Source organism: Hyaena hyaena, unplaced genomic scaffold (genome assembly GCF_003009895.1).
Source record: "Hyaena hyaena isolate Hyena2069 unplaced genomic scaffold, ASM300989v1 scaffold_677, whole genome shotgun sequence".
Lineage (NCBI taxonomy): Eukaryota > Metazoa > Chordata > Mammalia > Carnivora > Hyaenidae > Hyaena > Hyaena hyaena.
In genome coordinates, this window is record NW_024081311.1 from 217,769 (window position 1) to 240,676 (window position 22,908).

General features: G+C 41.0%; 1 protein-coding gene across 4 annotated transcripts in view; it reads right to left on the reverse strand.

Annotated features, from left to right (window-relative positions):
- SORCS1 (sortilin related VPS10 domain containing receptor 1) overlaps positions 1-22,908 on the reverse strand; it is a 500,902-nt gene that overhangs the window by 92,993 nt on the left and 385,001 nt on the right. For all 4 annotated transcript variants that reach the window (XM_039217305.1, XM_039217304.1, XM_039217306.1 and 1 more), the window contains exons 9-14: positions 22,072-22,251; positions 12,475-12,621; positions 4,776-4,878; positions 4,434-4,510; positions 2,008-2,099; positions 609-716 (exon numbers count right to left, since the gene is read on the reverse strand). In XM_039217305.1, coding sequence (XP_039073236.1) covers positions 609-716; positions 2,008-2,099; positions 4,434-4,510; positions 4,776-4,878; positions 12,475-12,621; positions 22,072-22,251 — 707 coding nt within the window. The remainder of the gene's footprint in view (positions 1-608; positions 717-2,007; positions 2,100-4,433; positions 4,511-4,775; positions 4,879-12,474; positions 12,622-22,071; positions 22,252-22,908) is intronic.

Here is a 22,908-nt window from a genome sequence, read left to right on the forward strand (position 1 = left end):
TCCCTCACCGTTTCATATTTCAAATTCAAAGCTCATGTTTTGAAACCCTTAAGCAGGCAACTCATTAATCAAGTCTTTCACAAATTAATGATTGTCACTTTCCAGACAAGAATGAGTGCAAATGCAATTTCGTAAGAACAGATTGTTCTCACAGTTTTCCTAATATGCCTCACAATTGGGTTAGGTAAAGAGCCAGGGAAAAATAAAATCCTTTGTGGGGTTGTGATCAAGCTCTGTGTTCTGCCTTAAAGTTCTGCATTCTTATATGCCTGTGATTATCTATATATTGAGTTTATTATTAAAGTTTTCAATTTAGCGTTTTATTTTCTGTTGATATAATCACTTCTAATTTCCCTAAGCCCATTCAGCATAGGAAAAAAATGAATCATGCCCTTGTGCTGTTAGCCCTTGGTATGGGTCTCCTAATTAGTAAAGAGCCAAGAAAATAGCCACCCACATTTTTTCCCCTCTGCCAAGTAATCATGCAGTCAGATATACTGACCTTGCTAGCAATTTCAAATATAACAATAGCGAAGTGAATAGGCCTTGCTAAAAACATGTTCCTGGATTTCTGTTAAGACTAGAGGACATCACAGTTTTTCACTTACGTCATGATTAGAGTCTCTTCCCCAGGCTCGCCCAAAACCCCATCCACAAAAAGTGGAATAGATGTGAAACTGTATTTGCTCCAAGATCTCCCTTCATCAAAACTCAACCTAATGAAAGTAAAGAATAACAGGCATAAGATTTCAAAGGAAAAAAAAATTTTTCAGAGAAAAAATACTATCAGCCAGGAGAGAATACACTTTAAAAGTACCCGGGGCACTGTCAAAGAGAGCCTTTTATGTGAATACGTATTCTTAATTACATCAGAAGGTAGAAATACAGTTAGCCAAGCGATTGGGGACCCAGATGTGTTATAATAGCCATAAGGGGGAGAGCTGCATGAAATGTGAATGATAATAAGTCTTTGATAGAATTTTTTTAAACTTGGATATTTTATTAGATCTTAGATCTCAATGTGACCCTTTCCAAAACCTCAGTGCAACCTAGCAGTAAGCCTTACTGGTGATTCTGAAGAGCAATGGCCTTATAAGAACTACTTAGATGGACTTAAACCAGCTGCCTCCAAGTGATCAAACCCCTGGTGGCTTCCCTCTTAACACCGTTTCAAATCCTGGCTGACTCACTGAGTGCAGGTGTACAGAAGGAATGGCTCTTGCGAATAAGAGAAGTCTGCAAATTTTCAGGTCACCCAAGATGCTTCCTTTGCTCCTCCTTTCCCTTAGATGCTTTCACCCAAGCTAAGGCTCTATTCCTCTTATTTCTGCAGTTTTCCCTTTGGTTTCCTAAGTAATTCACACTAGGGGGAAAATCAGGCTTTTGGTTTTGAACATCCTTGCACTACGGAGAGAGCCCCTTTCAAAAACAGAGATGAAGGATTCTACTGGAAACCATTATGGAAGTTAGGCCTTAAATGCCCATCTGGGCAAGACTTGCAGGTAGAGGTACCGACTGTAAAACCCCTCCCACTAATAGAATCAGGGGGAAATGAGAGAGGAACAGACTTGCCTAAACTGCTAATCTCTGTACAGAACACAAGTAAGGAGCACATGTTAAGCTACTCTTGACTTCTACCTATTTTACCCGACACACCATAGTCCCCATAAGAGTGCTGAAAGAGTAAGGTACTGGGGAGGGTACTGTCATATTTGAAAACCATAATGCAACTCTTCTCTGGGGTAGAATCTCGATCTTTCTCAATCTCCTTCCCTTCAGCCCTACCCCCCACCCCCACTTCCTTCCCTCCTCTGTCTCCTTTCCTTCTCCTTTTGTGAAACTGCTGGTGATGACCTTATTTTAATAGAGCAGAGGCATAAATGATGTTCTAGTAGACTTTGGCATTTTACTGCAAACACAGTCACCATCTGATAGCCTGACTCCTCTACTGGTCTTAGCAATATGGGACCATCAGGTGCATGACTCATGGGCAATCAGTGTCATTACCAGAGATGTCGAATTGGGAGAGACGTGTGCTTCATAGCAACCAGGACGCCACCTTGATCCAGATACAAGACACTGTGCTCTTCTTCAAAGATCTGCAAGAGGAAAACACATCCACATGGACACACAACCACAACTACACACACCCAGAGTTTAGAGAACTAATCTTCATATGAGGAGAAAAATCCTTCCTATGATAGACCAGGGTGTCTCAAAAATCTCTGGAAAGACAGGTATAAATAAGGCTCCCAAGGTGGGCCACACATACCACTGGCATGGTATAAAATGATTTTAGGCATACCACAAATGAATCTGAAGAATTAATACTTATGTATTTATCCTTCTCATCCCATCTTGTTGTAGTAAGTTCTGTTGATTCCCACTTCTGACCCACTTCTCAGAATACTGGGTAACCATCATATTGTGTAACATCTTTGGATAGAAGAAGGCTTAGAGGTACTTTACTCCAGCATTATCATTTTTACAGATGAGAAAACCAAGGTTTAGAGAGATGTGGTGACTTGACAAAGACCATGTGTATAGTAATTCACAGGCTTGAGACCTGTAGCATTACAGTATCCTTTCCCGATGTAATTATTTCAAGTTTTCCAAGTATTACGGAGGAAAACTGTTCTTGTTCAATTCATAGATTCTCTACCAAGCCATAACGTAGTGCTGATCTAAACAAATCATCTTTGGGTAAATGCATCATGTACTTATATCGGTAGGTTTTTCTCCAGAAGTGGAGAAACCAATTTGAAGTCAAATGGAGATGGGTTACAAACAAGTTTTGTGTCCTCTCTATATGAGTTATGTATTGTTTTTTCCCCTTTGTTTACTTCTTATGTCTAAGATGCAGCCCAGGATTGCAGATGTAAAGAGTCCTTTGGTTTGTTTGGGGTGTTGGAAGAAACAAAATGGGGTTCTGGCTCTTGAACTATTCTCTAGAGGAAGCTCAACAGTCCATGTTACTACATAGCTCCAAGATCAGTAGCCCTGGTGATTCTTAAGTAACTGTCTTTCCTGCCTTGCTCTTCTCAAACCATGTGAATCATATGGAGGGCCCATAAAGGGTCAGAAGCTAGGAAATGGTAACTGGACCATAACATGGACATCTCTGTCTAAAACATAAAGCAGGGAGTTCTCATTTCTGTGTGATTACCTGTGCATTAGATTTCAATTTACGGTGCTAGTTACTGTATGATAATTAAACGTCAGTAGGTTATTAAAACATATTTATTGAAGTGTAACAACCGTGCATTAGGCACATATCTTGTTATGATTGCTAAACCTCATTAAATGCCTGTTTTATAAGCTATGGGTATCTAATTTTCATTTAGAAGAGAGGAAGCATTAAGCTAAACACTTGGTTTTTAGTGATTCCATTCGTACTCTTCCTAGCATATGCACCCTGATGGTTATGACTCTGTCTTATGCACGTGACATGTAAACATTTCAGAACACCACCTGGGTAATGGCTATTTCACCATCATTGCATTCCTTTGTATTCTGACTCTGAGGCAAGGGGAATTTTTTTTTTTTTTTTTTTTTTTTTTACAAATAGTTTATTGTCAAATTAGTTTCCACATAACACTCAGTGCTCATCCCCAAAGTGCCCTCCTCCATGCCCGCCCCCCCTCCCCCCCACATCCATCAGTCCTCAGTTTTTGTCAGCATTCAAGAGTCTCTCATGGTTTGCCTCTCTCCCTTTCCCCCACCATTTCCGCCTTTCTTCTCCCCCTTGTTCCTCCGTCAAGTTCCTCCTAATCCTCCTATATGTGCAAACATATGATATTTGTCCTTCTCTGCCTGACTTATTTCGCTGAGCATAACACCCTCAAGGTCCATCCATGTTGCTACACATGGCCAGATTTCATTGTTTCTCATTGCCATGTAGTATTCCATGGTATAGATAAACCACATCTTCTTGATCCATTCATCTGTTGATGGACACTTAGGCTCTTTCCATGTTTTAGCTATTGTGGAGAGTGCTGCTATGAACATTGGGGTACATGTGCTCCTATGTGAGGCAAGGGGAATTTATGAGGGCAGCTCTGTGCTGGGTATACAATCTACCCTCCAGGCTCCATGCTCCCCTGTGATAAACTCTTTGGGATCCTGGTCTCCTTTTCTGAAAAAAATTCAGTCAGATTCAATTTGGTGTCATTGTCACTTATCAGCTTTCTTACGTAGAAGCTCTGAAAAATGGTCATTTTTACCAAATGACAAAACAAAACAAATTGCACAAATATTTGCTAAACTCAAAGACTTTGCTAAACTTTAAGACTCTCATAACACAAAAAGGAAAATACACACACTGACAAGCTTTAGGATTTACGTACAGCTGAATGAGTTCTCAGAATTTAACCCAGTTGAACAATTTTTATGTCATTTAAACTGCAGCAACGTGACCCGGGATACTTTCTTACCTGCCTCCAGGTGTTCCCCGCATCTGAAGAGACAAACATGCTGATGTCGCTGTCTGACAATTCAGAACCTATGTTGCCTAGAAAGAGCACATCACCATTAGTGAAAAGAGCTGTCCGCAAAAGCTAACAATGGGCTGTGCAGGCAATCACTGCCTGAGATGGACTGACACTGTAAACACTATATCCGAGCAAGGTTTTTCTGCACAGTTGCTTCAGGGTCAATGGCTTTAGGTTGACTTTCAAAATATAGTTTTGCTTACTCATTAAGTTCCCAGCACAGACATCTAGCTTCTTAAAAGAAATGCAGTCTTCCACAGCAAGCCAACCAGGCAAGCTTCTTACCTGAAGCCACTATGATGCTGGGGGCAGTGTCTCGGCTAGCGATGACCCCTGAGGTGTAGGGGTTCTCAGAGACCTTCAGGTGAAGGTGCAGTGAGCAGTAGGGCTGAGGAGGGGAGAAATGAGTGTGGTGAAAGCATATAATCGAAATGGTCTTTTAAAGACCAGATTCAGAGCATCCTTCCATTCCACTCATCCATCCATCCATCCATCCATGCACGTGCCCTTTCATTCCACAGATACCTGGTGTCCACTAAGTATAAGACAGCTGCCAAATTGGTGAAGGAGGGGGCCCCTTTGCTTTAGGTCTATTCTACTGCCTTGAATGTCATTTGGTCATTCAAGAAATATTTCAGTACTCTATCTGTAAAACACAAGACAGAGCTTATGAAAGACTTACTAAAATTTGGTCTCTGCCATTATGGGGTATAAAGTTTAAGACCTTTCTATTGATTATCATAAAGAGAGACTATTTTAACAGCCATAAGATCAGTACGTATGGGATATGAAGTTTGAGAGGCTGATGCAACTATGCCCAATTTTGGATCAGAAAAGGCTTTGGGGAGAAAATGGTGCCTGAGGCAATGATGTGTAGAATTTGAATGGCAGGTGAGATGTTAAGGAGGATGAAGGACATTTCAGGCCTGAGTGATGTCAGATATTAGCTATAATACAGAAGGCAGCCTGGTTAGACCAAGGAGGAGGAATGGATATGCAGTCAGGAAAGAAGGCTTGGTCAGACTGGGAGGGCTCTAAAGAAGTCAGCTGCTACCCCTCAGCCACCCTCCATTGGAAAACTTGGTGTCAGGTGGACAGAAGAAGCTGCATGTGAAACTGTCCTAACATCTACCAGATGACTGACATAGTATCTCTGTCAGGGTATTATCAGGATCAGCATTATTCAATATAAAAGTCATGCTTGTAGACAAAACTCACTGGTAATAACAATTTAAATGAAAATTTAAGGGACTTGATATCTGTGTGTAAAAATCTCGATCAAATCCTCTGATTAAGCTATCAACAGTTCTCAAATGCAAGATAATAAATCTTACACGAATTTCATTTAAAATAGTTCTGGCACTGAGTTGTCAAAAACTACAAGTTTGTGTCTGAACCCACATCTCTTTTCATCTCTCAAAAAGATTATTTTCTAATCTTATCGACTTGAGTTTTTGGAATCACCAATGCATCTGTTATTACTTTCATTCTGCTCTGTAAGCCTCAGCCAGCAGATATTCAGAGAGCTGCAGAGATACAGTGATTAAATTTATATGGGATAGAGTAAATGACAAACTAAAAATGAAGCTCAGGAAAAAAAGCAGCCAAAATGCTGGTAAAATATAACAGTGGGTCACAACAGGGCCTTCCTCATGGCCAACACAGAAGGTAAACTCTCAAGGGAGAATGATAGTAATAAATAATCGGTTTTGCTTAGAAATTTCATGGAAAGTTTTCACAAAAGGAAATTTTAATTTATAATTTTCCATAAGAGGAAGGAGGTCTGTCCCTATAAAAATAATCAGGGTGGGGAGATGCCTGGGTGACTCAGTCTGACTTCAACTCAGGTTATGATCTCATAGCTCATGAGTTTGGGCTTCGTATAGGGCTCTGTGCTAACAGCTCAGAGCCTGGAGCCTGCTTCAGATTCTGTGTCTCCCTCTCTCTCTGCCTCTTCCCTGCTCTCTTTCTCTCTCAAAAATAAACAAACATCAAAAAACCTTTTTAAAAATAAACAAACAAAAAGAATCCGTGGGAACATAAATGCTTGGCTTCCTTTTGCCCAAGAGGAAGACTAGGACAGATACTGTTACATGTTCCAGAAGTTTCAGGACAGAGTTGTACTGCACTCAGATAGATGCTAAGACAGGATAAAGAGTTATCAAACCATATTTCTCTGAAAGTTTTCCTGACAACTGCAGCCTATCAGGATCCCCTCTTTCTCTGATTTACAAGAGCTTTTGACCACTCCCAATCTTGCATTATCTCTCTAAGGTAGCTACAATTTTATCTCCTTGATAAACTCTACAAATAAAGAGAAAACTTCAACCTTCAGTCTTCTGTGGAACCCAGCACAGAATATAAAAAAGACAGTCAATAAATCCCAAAATATGGAACAATGCTTTATGTTAGGACTTGCAAGACCTTCATTTATTATTTTACTAGGAACAATGCCAGAAGTACCTTGGGGTTATTTATAAACCACATAATCAGATTAATGTGACTAGCACCATGGCATTCCAAGACATGCATAACTCTTAGGGGATCAGCCTGGTCCCTTGGACTTTAAGGAGGACCTTCTGTGTCTCCCAACAGAGCGAGCATCCCTGGATAAGGGAGCCCCCAGTTTGTAGTCTTGAACCAGAAGCTTGCCACCTTCTTCACCATCCAACAGTCTAGAAGATTGTGATGCTCGGTCGCCACCCGGCCCGATCAAGAATTCTTTGATATCTGGCCCTGGCGGTTCCAAAGAGTAGAGGGCATTCTCGACTGGCCACCTCAGCCCTGCTCTGTTGCTATGGCTTTCAGAGCCCTGAGATAAATTAATTTGAGAAGAAAAGACACCAGTTCAGGCTGTAGCAGCAACATTAGATGTGCTCTTTCTGGTGCACTTTTTCCTCCACTCTCACATTTGCAGTACTGGATTGCCCCCAGCTGGTGTGAGGAGAATATTCTGTGGCTTTTCTTTTTTCCTTCTTCCATTCTTCAGGGAAGTTATAGAGTCTATATCAATACTCAAAGAAAAACAATGTTGAGTGATTTATCTTTAGTTTTCTACAATAAACTTTTCTACCTCACCAGCTTTGAACACCTGTCAAAGTCAAGTCACCAAAAATTAATAGAGAGGCTTATTATAATGTTTATCAAGCCACTGCCAGTTCCTGCAGGACACAGGGCAGAGCTAGCTAATTGTTATGTGCATTTTGCCCAGGCAGTTTGTCTTCCTCTCTCTCCCTTCTTTCCAGCCTTCTTACCTTCTTTTCTCCCATTAGCAACCATGTCATAAATACCTGAGTATCTTTGCAGAGTTATCTCCAATTCAGAAGAGTCAAAGGACAGTTTGTTATAAAGACATCTATTTTTCTTATCTTTCCACATTAAGAAAATACAGAACTGTACAGTGAAACCACCATAACCTAGCCACTGACTTGCAAGCAACGCAAGGTGCAGGAGACATGTTTGGAAACTGTCCTTTGTATCTTTACTCACACACAGTCAGAAGACGGTATGGCATATCATCAACTGGTCAATACTAGGAGCAACTAGATCTCTCGTCTTTAATCTTTTCAGGATCAGGTTCAGATTTTGAGGATCTGAGGCAAGTTAAGGACTCTATCCCAAAGAAAATTACACAAAGGCATATGCACACAGAGCTGTATGTTCAATTTCAGGAATTCACAGACTTCTGAAGCCCATCATGGACCTCTAGGTCCCAGTTACATTTCTTTCACCTTATTCTTTTATTTTTTATTTTAATCAACAAAATCCTTTGGCCACTCTAAGTGCTCAATAAATGTCTGTTGGATTTAACCAATCTGTTAACTAGCTACTATCTTCTGAGCATTGTGGATGGCCAGTGGAAAATTACTAAATGACAGGAGATATGCCCCCCCCACCATGAATTAAATCAATGTTAAAAAAAAATGTTAAATTATTTAAGAGTCAAGCAGCATCTCATTCCACTTCCTCTTTTCCCCAGCCTCTGCACTGACAACCTTTGGGTCTCATATTCATGGTACCCTTATCCCCAGGGCTCCTAATCTTACTGTTGTACTGAAAAGCCAAATCAGACCTTTTATCAATAAGGCAGCAGCTAAAATCTTAAACAGTACCCTCCAGATCCACCCTTTGCACACACACATTTATGCTATTTATGACCCTGAACGGGAGCTAGAAATCCATTAGACTTTTAGTAAAGAGTCAACGGCCTAGGAGAGAGAGGGCCCTAGGCCAACAGGCCGAGTCTGGGGCATTCAGCTGCATTTCAATCCAGCACAGCACGAGAGTCATAGCCAGTGCAAAGGTGCGGGAAGTAGAGTCAAGAATCTCCTGGGGGCAGCTGGCTGCTTAGCTTCACTAGAGAACTGTCAATCGAATCCATAAAGAAGTCACAGCCTCTCTCTACAGAACACTGTGCTTTCCGTAGGGAGCCAAGGATTTGTCACAGGCTCAGTTCACATCTCGCCTCTTGGGAACCCAATTCTGAGGCTTTGGTGGCAGGTGGACCATGACCTGTAATACCCCATCTAAGTGTACAATGCACTCTTCAGAGAAAAGAAATCCTAGCTGAGCCCTACAGGCAGTCAGTTGAAAAGTCCTAAAAATACAGCCCCAAATTACTCTGGATGTCTTATTTCTATAGAATACATTTTACCAGGAACATTCCGTTTGGGGCTATAATTCTGAACTTGTTCCACATTTGTAACAGTCCTGCTGGAAAATCTCCTGTCTAATCACTAGGCTGTGCTTTTGGTGACACTGTCACCTTCCAAGCACTCACAATCTAAAATCACTCTTTATCTCCTCTCTGCCACCAGCACCCACGCATAAAGAAGGTTCTTAACAGTCTGGGTCTCCTGTAGCTCAAAGATTTTCTTTTCTATTTTGTGCTTTTGGCAGATTTTTATAAGTGATTTTGGTCCCTGCTCCCCCACTCCCTCTGCCATTTCCTTTCCTCAGAGTGTTTTCTAAAACTCAGATTGAAACTACTTCAAAGAGAGTTAATGACGGAGGCAGGCCAAAGACTCCTGGGTGCCATACATTTAGAGCCCATTAATTCATCTCTCTGGGATCTTAATGAGCCTACTGATTTTGTTAACTGTGGGGTCAACCTAGGCCTCTGAATTTCAAGAGATGGATATTGTGAATCCCTCAGTGTGGCTATCAGTGGCAAGGAGAAGTTTCCACTGAAGTCTAAATGTGAAACTCAACCAACACGTGTCAGTGGAGCATCGACTTTGGACAATATCCATAGCAACAGCACATGCTGAACACCTAGCGTGTGGCATATTTTTGAGCTGATTCTTTGGAGTGGCCAGAAAGACAGCTCAATTCCTATACTCATGGAGCTCATATTTGAGCAGGGGAAGATGGACAAGAGAGTCAACACCCATGTGCTGATTTCAGAGAACTTCTTGAGAAGGGTCCTGGATAAAGAAGAGTTGGGCCAACTCTTAGAGAAAACTTAAGAAGCCTCTGAGATTAAGGTAATCCGGCAAGGATTACCTATGTAGGGAAGGAGGGAGAGAGAGACTGGAAAACAAGTAGAAGACGAAAACAGGGGCCAGACCATATGAGACTTGGCAGGTCATGGTAATATACTTGAACTTTATTCTACCTGAATTAGAAAGTCATTAGAAACTTTAAGAGCAAGATCTTAATTTTTAAAGCTCAAGTTGATCTCATTGACATAAAATCTGACAAAAGAGAAATCTGATCTATAGTAAATAAAAGCAGGTTTATGGTTGTCTAGGACCGGGGGTGTGAAAACTCACTGCAAAGGAACAGAGAGGAATTTTTGGGTGATGAAAATATTCCATCTTGACTGTGGTAGTGGTTACATAGGTACATAACATGTGCCAAGATCTGTCAACCTATACTCTTAACATGGGTATCTTCTATGTATGTTTTACCTCATTAAAGTTGGACTGAAAAAGAAAAGCTCACACTGGTTGCTGTGTGGAGAAGAGATTGCCAGGTAGATCTGGGAGGACCAGTCAGGAGCCTCTCACTCCAGGGCAGGTGAGAAGTGATGGTGCCTTAGATTGGAACAGTCCCAGCGGAGATGGGTAAACCAGTTGACTCTGCATTTTTATTTTGGTGGCATGGCCATAAGACTTCCTAAAACTGGGCTGAAGTTGGAACAGGGAGCTCTTCACTAAGTGCTTCAGAGGCATTTCCAACCGCTTATTTACGATCCAAGAGTGGTCAAAGGCCAGCGCCATCAGGTGATATGGTTAATTCTCTCTCATGAGCATTTTATCTCCAAAATGCATGGTGGGGCAGTGGACCACATTAAGGCACTGGTGCATCCCAGGCTTCTTTGGCTAAATACCACAATGCCCTGACTTGAAATAGCTAAACTTGGAAGGTGGCTCTGTTTTTTAAAAAAGCTACTGAACAATGAACGCTTTGTATAGAATAGGTATTCAATGAATAACTTTTACACGTACTTACTCTGTCACTGGCTTTGTGGACTTACTTATTGTAACAACTGGCTTGTTTCCCCCCATAAGTTGCCAGTAATAAGGATAGAAGCTGAGTGGGAGGCTGAATTTTAGCCTGCTTTCCTGATGCACAGTGACAAGTGTGATATCCTTTGCAACTAATAAGGTCAAGCTGTGGCTGCTATCATCTTCTCCAGTACAAGGGTGATCCGCCTACAGCTGTATGAGATGAACCTGCAAAGTAACTGTTCAGACGTCCTGGGACAAAGCAAGCTGAGTGTGGGTAACACCCAAGTGAGAACTGTATGAAGACTGTAAACATTGATGTGTGTGTGTGTGTGTGTGTGTGCGCGCGCGCGCGCGTGTATATGTAAAACTCTCTTACTAAAACTAAGTCTCCTCTCTTGGTTTACATACTGATCTCTCCTTTCTATAAATTGTTTCATAGAAATTAGCACTTAATTATAGTTTGTTTTGCAATTAATCTCTTCCTCTCTTCCTTCTTCATTCACTCAGTATCTAGCCACGTATCAGGCACGGGGCAGCACCAAAACCACTGTAAGGAGTGTGATGTGACCCTATAATCTCTCATTTATTAATCTAGTGTCTCTTAAGTGGACTGCAGACTCCCTGAAGGCAAGACTCAGCTCTGATCCTTCTCTTGGACACCTTCCTATAATCAAATATATAAATAAATTCATACTGATCTAGCTACACAGTGTCAAGTATTAGGCAACTAAAAGAAACCTTTACTTCAAAGAAGGGACCAGTAAACTTTCTTCTTCTTCTTCTTGTTCTTCTTTTTAAGGGCCAGATAGTAAATACTATAGGCTTTATGGACCATACAGTCTCTGCCACAACTATTCAAGTCTGTCATTGAGAGCAACAGCAGTCAGAGTCAATCTATACATAAACATGACTGCATTCCCGTAAAACTTTATTTAGCAAAATAAGTGGAGGGCCATATTTGCCCCACAGGCCATGGTTTACCATTCCCAGCTATACAGAATGAGCCATAGACGAATGGAACATATTCTAAAGGGTACGAATGGGGGTTTAAATCAGCGGTTCTTATCCCTTGTTTGAGGTATAAACTCCTCTGAAAATATGAATAAACACCTCTGCTGGAAAACACACCTACACAATTCTGTTGTCAGTTCATCAGTTCTGCAGCTGAACTCATGCATCACTGGCCACATAACAAATCATTCATGCAAAAGTAAGGGTGTATCTCCCCACCGCAGATGGAAATGATCACATTCTCCCTTAGACTACAGTTTGAGGTCCTCATCAGAACCTGGTTACAACTCAAAATCCCTGAAGTGAACAAGGAACTTACTCATGCCCTCTTATCTCTTTGGCCCAAACAGAAGGCAGCACAGTGACACTTTCCTACATACTCTGCCTTCCCTCCCAGCCCTGTCCCCTTTTGTTCACCAAGTGAGCAACACAGCCCGGAACCATCTTCATCTGCTTACTTAATATCCACTTCCAGCCCTCCACTGTGCGCAGCATTCCTCTCCGAAGTGAAAACTCACCAGTAAGCAGTGCACCGGGTCCCCCCTTAGATCTGTGTCCGGCGCCTGCAGCAAACGCCAGTCTCGGCCTTTGTTATAGGTGATGAAAGTCTTCACTTGGTTGTCAATCTTCTTGTTAGCCAAGAACATTCCCTTTATCCCTGCTACCTGGGAAAAATTGACATGGCTGAAAAATACATCAATTTGAGATGGGATAGATTTATTTACTTAAAAAAAAAAAGGATTGTCAAATTCAGCTGGAGGAAGGAGAGAGAGGATGGGAAAGGTGCTAATGCTCAGGTATAAGGATTCTCTCAACTGTGGGACACAGAGTTGCCTAGAGTTAAAATAAGGGGCTTTAGTTCTGGTGCTTGGTAAATAATACATACATAGCACTACTTTAATTTTATGTTAGGCATAGCATCCATACTTTATGGACTTACATACTTTATTTCATTTAATCCTTCTAACAGTCCTCTTGGCTAAGTATCACTTACTCTAGTTCATGTAAGAGGAAACTGAGGCTTATCTAGGTAAAGTGACTTCTCCAAGGTCATGCTGCCTAAGGTCACACAGTTAAGTGGCTGACCGGAAATTTTAACTCAGAACTTATGGCTCCAAAGATCATGCTCTTAACAACTGTCTAAACCATTGAGCTATTTACAGCCTTGAGCAATTGAAAAAGATCAGTTAAAGCTCAAGATCCAAATACTATTGCTTTTTTTCCTCCCTTTCTTTTTTCCGTAAAAAAGATCACTCTACTGAGCCACTGAAATACATTGAACAAAATAGCTTTTAAATGTAAAGAAGCAGTGATTTCCCTAAACTGTCAAACCATTCCCTCCTGCATTCCTCTAACACCTTGTTCCCACTATAAACAGTCCTTATTAATTCCTTGGCTCTGACAATATGACTGCCTTCTCTCTTCCGTACTTTGGGAAAGAGGTAATAATTGGTAAGTTGACAATAACAAATCATTAGTGTGCACCATATTTTTCAAGCGTTTTAGAATGTATTAATTAAATGCATTTACACTGATTTTACTCTACTTGTAATTATGACAACCGAGGGAGAGTGGGGGCCAATGAGAGAAAGGTCTGAATGCATGGAACAGCACATTCCAGCACTGGGCACAGGCCATCTCCCTTAACGTTTGCGGTAACCATGAGGTAGTTATAGGCAGCCGTATTTTGAGGATAAGGAAACTGAAACCGAATGAAACCGAATGAATGGCTTTGTAGAGCACAGACAGGGAGTAAGTGGACAAGCTAACAAGTATAACTGAGCTCATTTAACTTAACTCAGGCCCTTTACATTATAATATGAAAATTTTAAAGCCAAAGTGTGAAAAAACAGCATCAGTCTGTGCCACCCACCAAACACTGTGCTCAGTGCATAGTGTTTTCATATATAAAACATAGTGTTTGTTTTTTATATATAAAATGTCCAGCACTCACTACAGACCTGCCTAACAGCAATGGATGAAGACACGGAGGTGGAGGCAAATTTTAATTGCTTACAGTAACACAGAGTTGGGGTTCAAATGCAGATCGGACTGACTTCCAATGACCTTTTAACAAAGACAGCTCTGAATCAACTCAAAGAGGCTGGGATTCAATCAACAGTATATGTACAGTTTTACCTTGGCTTTTGACACACTCAACCTCATTAGTTTGTACCTGCTGATATGGCATCTGGGGTAATTCAGAGTTGGGCTAACTTTGTACTCCTTTGGAACGGCAAGTTTGTTAAGCAAATAAATGGTATACATGAATAGGTAGGAGGAATACTTTGAACTACTTAGGAAAACAAACCTCATTTAGGGCCGTCGGCAGCAAGCAGACAGTTTCTCGTGCATTGTTGATCCTCAACAAGTGTGGAAGACATAAATTCGAGGAGCACTGTACCTCCCGACAATGATACATTAATTACAAATAATATTTAGTTACTCACTACGCCCGCTCCATAAGGACCGCTCACCAGGGAACCCCATATTGGTTTTGCATATGTTCCAGAGGCTGTTGAATATTTAAATACAAGTAAACTGCCAGTTCCTTAAAAATCACATTTCATAAATCAGAATTTTCACAAAGTCCTAACTGTTGTCCCTCCACAGCACACTCATACATGAGAAGCAACCTGTCTCAACCACTTGACACTCTAGGTTACAGTAAGTACAAAAAGAATCAAATGATTACCTATTCCAGTAGTTTCATTGCCCATTTCCCTTCCCGCCCTCTCCCTTTTTTGGCAAGAGTGTCAGAACAGGGTTATGTGTGTTGAGGAGCTGGTTCATTTGATTTGCAGAAGCAGTGACTTTATTGGCCCCCGACTGCTTGGCATTATCAAATGCCACTTGAGCGGAGAGCTGCGCTTTGCAATTCATCTTTGGCAGCCTGGCCTTCAGGTTTATCTTGGGAAATAAAAATGTGCCAAAGCAGAGGCAGTGCGTGACAATAATGGGTGGGTCTGGAGTGGCTCTGCTGATTTTCCTCTTGTGGCCAAGGCACTTTATCTGTGCCAATCCCATTTGTGCTGTCTTTTTTATTTGTATTGCTTCTTTGGTCCGGTGTGCAGAGATGGTCAGCCCTGCTCTTAAGTTTCTCATGCTCGTTTACTGTTCCTTTTGCTCGGAGCCCGAGAAGCCCATCTCTGTGTGCCTCGGTGCACCCCGATGCATGATGCACTTTCCTCAAGGGCTGTTTTGTGAGGTCTCATCCAGCAGTTCTTGAAACTGCTACCCTTTTACTTTGGATATCAATCTGGAAACCAAGGGAGTGGTGTTAGTGTCCCAAATACGGAATGTGTGTGTAGCTCTGTGGACAACACTGTGTCCGGGGTTCTGCTGAGGATGAGAGGACTTACGTTGTGAGAAAACCTCTCTCAGTAGTTGTAGTATGTGATTATTTGTGTGGAATGGGGTCGGGCTGAGGGATGGAACAGGACAGGAAAAATTAATAGTCCCGAGGAAGATGTGCCTTCACACAGACACGGTTTCTGAGGAAGGTATTCCTGTGGGAATGACACAGCTCACTGTTGGGAGTTACCTGTTACATTTTCTACCTTTCTGAATTCTGCACAAAAATGCTGAGTGTGTCGAGAAGCCACTTATCCTTCTTTGCCTCGCATATGGGGAAGCTGATACCAGGAGTCTCAAAGATAATTAATTATTATTTCTTCATCTCTAATATCATATGAGCCCAAATACCATTTTTATTAGATTCCAAATATGAAGTGTTACAGCTCAAACCTCAAGCCAACACAAAGCACGTCGGCACATTCATCATGCCCTAGGATGACAGCTTCGGAATGCCACCCTCCTTTCTCCTACTTAGCTCCCCTTATTCACATAGGCTATCCCCAACTCCCTTGGATAATATCCTGGAATGTTACTGCCCATGAATATCTCAAAACCCAGCTCCATAAGATCTCTTCCCAGAAACCAGAAGCCCTTTTGTATCCTAACTGTCCCCAACTCTTCCTCTTACCTCCATTTTGTCCCATATAGATGATATCATGGCTCTCAACAACTGTGTAGCTTTTTAAGAGCATTAGCCTTCCCCCGAACTTCTCAAGGGCCCCTTACATTCCTTATCATGATATAGTCATCAGCACTTATGACAGCAATCACACTACAGTTTCCCACTCTGATGTAACTTTTGGATTATCATTCAGTCCACCATACTCTCTTATAGAAATGAATATTAGAAAAGTCACTTTGTATAAGAAGACCTATTTGCTTTTAATAAAATAGGTAGCAAGAATTCTGCATTAGAGGATATGACAGCAATAACACTATCCCAAATTTACTGAGTACTTAAGAAGTATCAGGCACTATATGAAAGGTTTTGTAAGCATAAGCCCATCAATCTCTCATGCACTTGAAATGGCAGAGTCAATGATGTCCTTGTTTCACAGGTATGCAAACCAAAGTTTGGATGGGGTCTGTCTCTTCCCTAAGATCATTCCCTAGAGAACCTTATAGGTGGACTCCAGTCTAACTTGAGAGCCCAAACGCTAATGCTTTGGGCCCTATTATTTCGTCAAATTTCTCAGTCATCTTGGGAGTAGTGCTGAGAGCAATATCATAGATGGAATATCATACTTACTGGAAGCTGCCTTTTATTCATTCTTCAGTACATTTCCTTAATGGTTATTCAATAAATATTGTTCGAACATTAACTATTTATCATGCATTCTTCTAAACACTGATGATAAAGCACCTAGACTGTCTAAGCAACTGTACATTCATTGAACAGATTGTTTTTGAAAGTGAGAATGTGCTCAGTGCTGGGACTTGGGTTTCTCTGGTGATTTTATTGAAGAACCCTATATTCTTCCCTTGTTTTTTTAATCTGCATCTCTAGAGGGTGCTCTTCTCTCCCAAACTTTCTTTCACAGGTTGCACGTAGAGGCTAAGCTGGGAAAACCCTTGCACGGGAGTTTTTGCTGGTTTCTGACTCCACTGAGGATTGGGAGATGATTCCTCCCACCCTCTCTGTCTTGGATTTGAATTACAAACCCACAGTGTCAAAATTTTTGAGGGAATAAAAAATATGAATCAACAAGTGTGGTTAGAAAGAGAACATATCTGTGACCACAGTTTCTTCGGGCTTTGGAGACAGGATATTTTTCTATTCTAAAGAGTGAACTGCAGCCAGGAGAGACACACATTTGGGGGAGTGGGGCCAGGGGTAACTCGGCAGTCCAAGTGTTCTTTTCTTCCCTATTGCCTTGACCAGGCAACACTCTCCTCCTAAGGAGAAAGTAAGTAGCCTTAAATACAGACGATCCATTCTGTATCCTGTAAGAAATATGTCCTGGATAGGAAAGCGTTTTTCTTCTCTCCTTCCTATGCTGGATTGTAAGAGGCAGCCTTTCCCTAAGAAATCAACATGTAAGTACACCATCGCAACTGTTCAGCTTTCTCTTTTAAAGAGGTGAACTCATAATGTGAAGAAGACAGTAAGTGTGCAATAGAACATGCCCCGCTCATTGGTTATGTCTTCCACGATGCCCACTGTGCTCACTCATGTATGCACACATTCTATGTATTCCCAATTTGCCAGCCAGGTGGCTTGACTTCCAACACAGCCCTTTCCACTTGGCTGGGATAAACTGTCATTGCCCATTAAGCCAAAGTGCTCTTCATCATCATTAATTAATATTCCCTTCCCAGAGGAGGGTGGATATTGTCCAGAGCTGTCAGACCCCCTCTCATCATCCACATGAGATGAATACACTAGGAATCACATGTCTCAGACACACTCATCATGTCTTTTTTGCTCTGGCCACCATCAGGCATGCGGTCCTCTCTTACCCTTCCTCACGTGATGTCCCTGGACATCTGTGCTATTCAGGAATGGCAGAATTTTAGAACACTTGTGTCTAGGCTTCTCTCACAGAAACACATCCACTAGACAAAATTGGGAGGCATGCGCATGATGGTGCTGCCTGAATTTAGCTCTAACTACAGACTAAGGTGGTTCAGAAGGTGGTGAACAGGCCAGAGCTATAAAACAGATTCTGTTTATGTTGGCTTTTCTCCAAGACTGTTTTCTTTTTTTCTGTCTGGTTTCTTCTACTTCTAGGTCAAGTCTAATACTATTTATTCCACCTTTCAATGTCTATTGCTGGGCCATAATCAAATACAAGCCCGAATCTAAGATACAAATAAGATGCTGTTAAGAGTTTGAATACTTTAGGGGGACCTGGGTGGCTCAATCAGTTAAGGATCTGACTTCACTTCAGGTCATGATCTCATGGTTTGTGGGTCTGAGCCCCCCATTGGGCTCTGTGCTGAAAGCTCAGAGACTGGAGCTTGCTTCAGATTCTGTGTCTCACCATCTCTCTGCCCCTCTTGTGCTCATGCTCTTTCTCTCAAAAATAAATAAACTTAAAAAAAAGTTTGCATACTCTAGCATTTAGATCCTAATTCTGCCACTAGCTTTGTAATCTTGCAAAGATGATTGCACTCTTTCTGCCTCCATTTACTTATGTTTAAAATGGGAGTAATTATAGTCCTAGCGTCATAAAGTTAATATATGGATTGAATGAGATAATAATGGAAGGTTCTTTACACAGTTCCTGGCACATACTGGCCCCTGAAAAATTATCTATTGTTATGAAGATCTTTCATCAACAAAAATCCTTATCGAGCATTTTTGCTCTGTGGACAACTTTCCTAGTTCACATCTCCTGACTCTTTTGAATGTGGTCCATGTTCAGTGGCCAAGTGACACTGATGGAATTTTCTAGCATTTCAGTAAGTAAACCATGGAAGAAGGGAAGACTTTATCCTCAACATTTCCTATGTCATCACATACACACATGTGCCTCTGGGACAGACAGAGCCACATTTGTTTTAAGGTTCTAATGTGTGTATATGAACCTAATGATTGATTTTAATGAGGAACATGCTTCCTTTTGCGTTTCCCACAAAGACTCATCAACAGTATCTCTCCTCGTTACACAGACCCCTACCGCTATACATGCCACAGTTTGCCTCTGCTGCAACAGCTTCAAGAACAAACAGCAACAGCACGTAGCTGGCATGCAGAAGCAGACAAGCAAAGAACTCATGCCATCCTCCTCAGTCACCCCCAAATGTGAGCAGACATGCACTCCACATATGCTATCTTTGTTACCCCTACCTCATTTGTTGCTCATCTCTGCTTCTTATTAATTCATTTATGGATTTTCTTACTTTTCATTTATCTCTAAGCACTCATCATCCATTGCAATTCTACTGGGAAATTCAGGCTGGATGGCTTTCAGCTTCCTGCTAGCCAGAACAATCAGATTTAAGGAACATTTGTGCCAGGTTCCTTGTCAGCCAATATTCTTTCTATCTAGGTAATCAGCAGACACGGCACCACCGTTCTGATCACATCAATTTCAATGCAAGTTGCTGTGAACTGTCAGGCTAATAAAACCAAAGACTCTTCTTCCCCAGCCCCAGGATGCAGAACACCTTTACATAATGCAGTCACACCACTGCTCAAAGTGAGGATAATAAGAGCCAGCAGTTTCCCTACAGAGAGTCAACTGCAAGAGAGACACAAAGGGGAAACACAAGAATTAACCAAGAAATGGTTTGCCATGTCTAGAAGTCACCCTGTTTCCTTTTCTTATCCCATACCTGTTAGCAATGTTTGAATTCAGAAAATCATTCATGAAAATGGGTGTAAATAACAGAACATTGTAAAGTCATTCCTGTCCAAAGCTGTCATCTTTTCCATCTTCAAGGAACCAATTAAAATGGTCTCTGTTTTGGAAGAAGACAGAATTTATCCAAAAACAAAACCCAAAAACAAACAAACAAACAAACAAACAAACACTATTCCACAATGAATTGAAAAGAGGGGAGAAGTTAATCAGAAAGGGAAAACATGCAACCTAAAAATCAGAAAATATTTTTGTGAGAAAGGGTCAAAGTCAAGACCAGGAAGCAAACTGGGTGATTGATCCGGGGCAGCTGCTTTGATTTCTTATCAGTCTCCTGAAGCAAGATGTTTCCATTGTAAGTGCTGGATCAAGGCATGAAAATGCATGCAACAAAACACATTTAAAGTTTAAATGTTTGTAGGATGTTTACAAATGAGGAAAGAAATGTGCCAATTCATGCCTGTTTATAAGGAGACAACTAGTTGTTGCCAAAGAATTACTATGGCCATGCTAAATGCAATATAGGAATCAACAGAGATCCAAAATAGTAGAAATGTGTTGAACATTTAAACAATATGGGTAGATGTTAAGACTGTAAGAATAGAACACTGCATTGGGGCTGAAACTCATTGGGCTATAATATTAATTATGCTATCTATAATTTGTTGAGCATTTATCTATTTTTGGTACTTTTCATGGTATGTTAAGCTTAAGATAAGTAACACTCAGAGAAATCCTATCAAGTAGATACTATGTATATCTCCATATTTTAAACAAGGAAACTGAGGCTTGGAAATTATTGGCTTTGTTTCTAGAATACATACACATGGTATAGCTAGGATTTAAATCCAGTCAACCTGACTCCAAAATTTACACTTTAAATCACAAATTTTTGCAACACAAATTTGAAGCTAAATAACCAGAATATGTAAATGTTTTTCAGAATACGCGTTCAGTTTGAGGCTGAGCTATATGATACTATATTTATCTGAAACATGGGCAGGAAATGAGTTGAAAGAACTTGTGAATGTGTAAAAAAAAGTTTTCAGTTCATTTTTCTAAATATATACACACAAACTATGTCCCTGCTAAGTCCGCACTCTGAATGGGACATACAGTTTGTTAACATGAATTTATACATACAGAGTAGTTTAGATACTAGAAGAAAATCCCCAAGAGCTCCTAAAGGAGAAGAGGGGTAGACAGCATGAAAAGGAATAACAACAGTAGTTTTAAATTTCTTAAGTGAAACTGCTTCCTTTCTTTGATATACTGGATATAATTCCCTTGCTTCTTGTTATATTAAGCGACCTCTTGACTCTATGAACTCATACTCAACCAAAAGACAGCATCATTATGACTGTATATACCTGAATCCGTTTTAGATTTTTTTCTTTCAGGGAGGATATAGGTATATGATAAAGGCATTTCTCAAATTCTGAATACATTTTGTAATGCCTCATTATAATCTATTGTAAATCCTTCATAGTGCAAGGTAAGACTGACAAATGGCTAAAATCCATCCCCAAGTAGCAGCTTTCTACCTCACTGTGCTTTAAATGGCAATTTAAGTGTTCATATTTATCAAGAAAGCTAAGTGATCTAACATATATGATTTTATTTTGTACCTTGGTCATTTTGAGAAACAAAGGGCCATAGTTCTCCTAGGGATATATGGTAAATTTTGTTTTTTGTCTCTCCCTCCCCCCCTCCCTTTTAGGAGAGTAAGACCTACACTTTTGTCTCACTCATTGGCCCTCTGAGAGGATGACAATTAGTCAGTCAATGGATGTGACCTAATTCGAAAGGTATTCAGGTCCAGGGCCCCTGGGTGGCTCAGTCAGTTAAGCATCTGACTCGATTAGGCTCTGGTGATAATCTTACGGTTCATGAGACAGAGCCCCAAGTTGGCCTCTGTGCTGATAGTGCTGAGAGTGCTTGGGATTCTCTCTCTGCTCCTCCTCCTGCCCCTCCAAATAAATAAACAAACACTTAAAAAAAAAGTATTCAAGTCCAACAGGGAGCATCTTCTGATCCAATGCAGAGCTATCTCCCTCTTTCTTTCTTAAAAGAGAAAGGGAACATGTCTACTACCCCTTTGCTCACATTCTGACACCCTGTCCATCCTTCAAGATTAGTTTCAAATTTCACATTAGGATCGCTCTTGTTCAAACCTTTCAATTATTTGACTGCTTCCCCAGACACTCTCTCTAGGTCTTCTGAGACTTCATGGCCTGTAAACTTTGTCAAAAAAAGAATTCTTCCCACAGGTGTTCTGTGGATTAAAAATTAAGCAATAAAAATGTTCTACAAATCCCTTCCTCTCCCAAATAAAATGAGGCCATGTAAGGAACTAGTAATTACGATGATCAAGGCAACAGCCAACGGTAGACCTTTACCTCCAGTCCAGGCACTACAGGGGCTGAGGACTACATATGCCTTGCGACATACCTCATAGAGGTCAATCATGATGTTGCCCTCGGGACCTCTGCTGCTCTGAACATTCTCCAAGGCCAGCGTGAAATAAACCCCACGGGTGTCTGAGATATAGAGGTTGTATGTGTCATTTTGGTTCCATTCTTGCACTGCGGCAAACACTTGATTCTCATCTGTGCTGATGACGTGCATGTCCTGAAGAAAGACACAGAAGATGAAGAGGTTCATATATTAATATAGCATGTGTCCAAAGAGAGGGGAATGTAATGAAGGCTACCAGGATAGGCACATAGGCACTGTAGTGGAAGACAGAAATTTTCCTTTTGTATATTTGTGAAATAATACATGATTAGGTTAGTGTTAACCATGTATTTCCTTTGGCATTCGTGGAGTTAAGCAGTAAGGTCATAAGAAATGCTTGGCAGCCCACTTATAATTTAATTACTTCATTAGATAATTGAAGAATACTTTCTCAAATGTGACTTCGGAGAATCAGCCACCTTGATATACTTGCCAGGCACAAACATGGTGTATTCAGAAGGCTTATGTGGGGCAAATATGAGGAAAAGTTAGAGAGACAGAGAGAAAATGGACAAGCCCTACATCTCTCAGCGTGGTCCATGGGCCACCAGCATGGGCATCACCTGCAAGCTTGTCAGACACAGAGAATCTCAGTCCCACTTACTGAATAAAAAATCTGCACTTAAATAAAACCTCTGCCTTATTCTTTTTTTTAATGTTTTATTTATTTCTGAGACAGAGAGAGACAGCATGAGCAGGGGAGGGTCAGAGAGAGAGGGAGACACAGAATCTGAAACATTTATGCCTTATTCTTATGCATGTTAAAGTTTG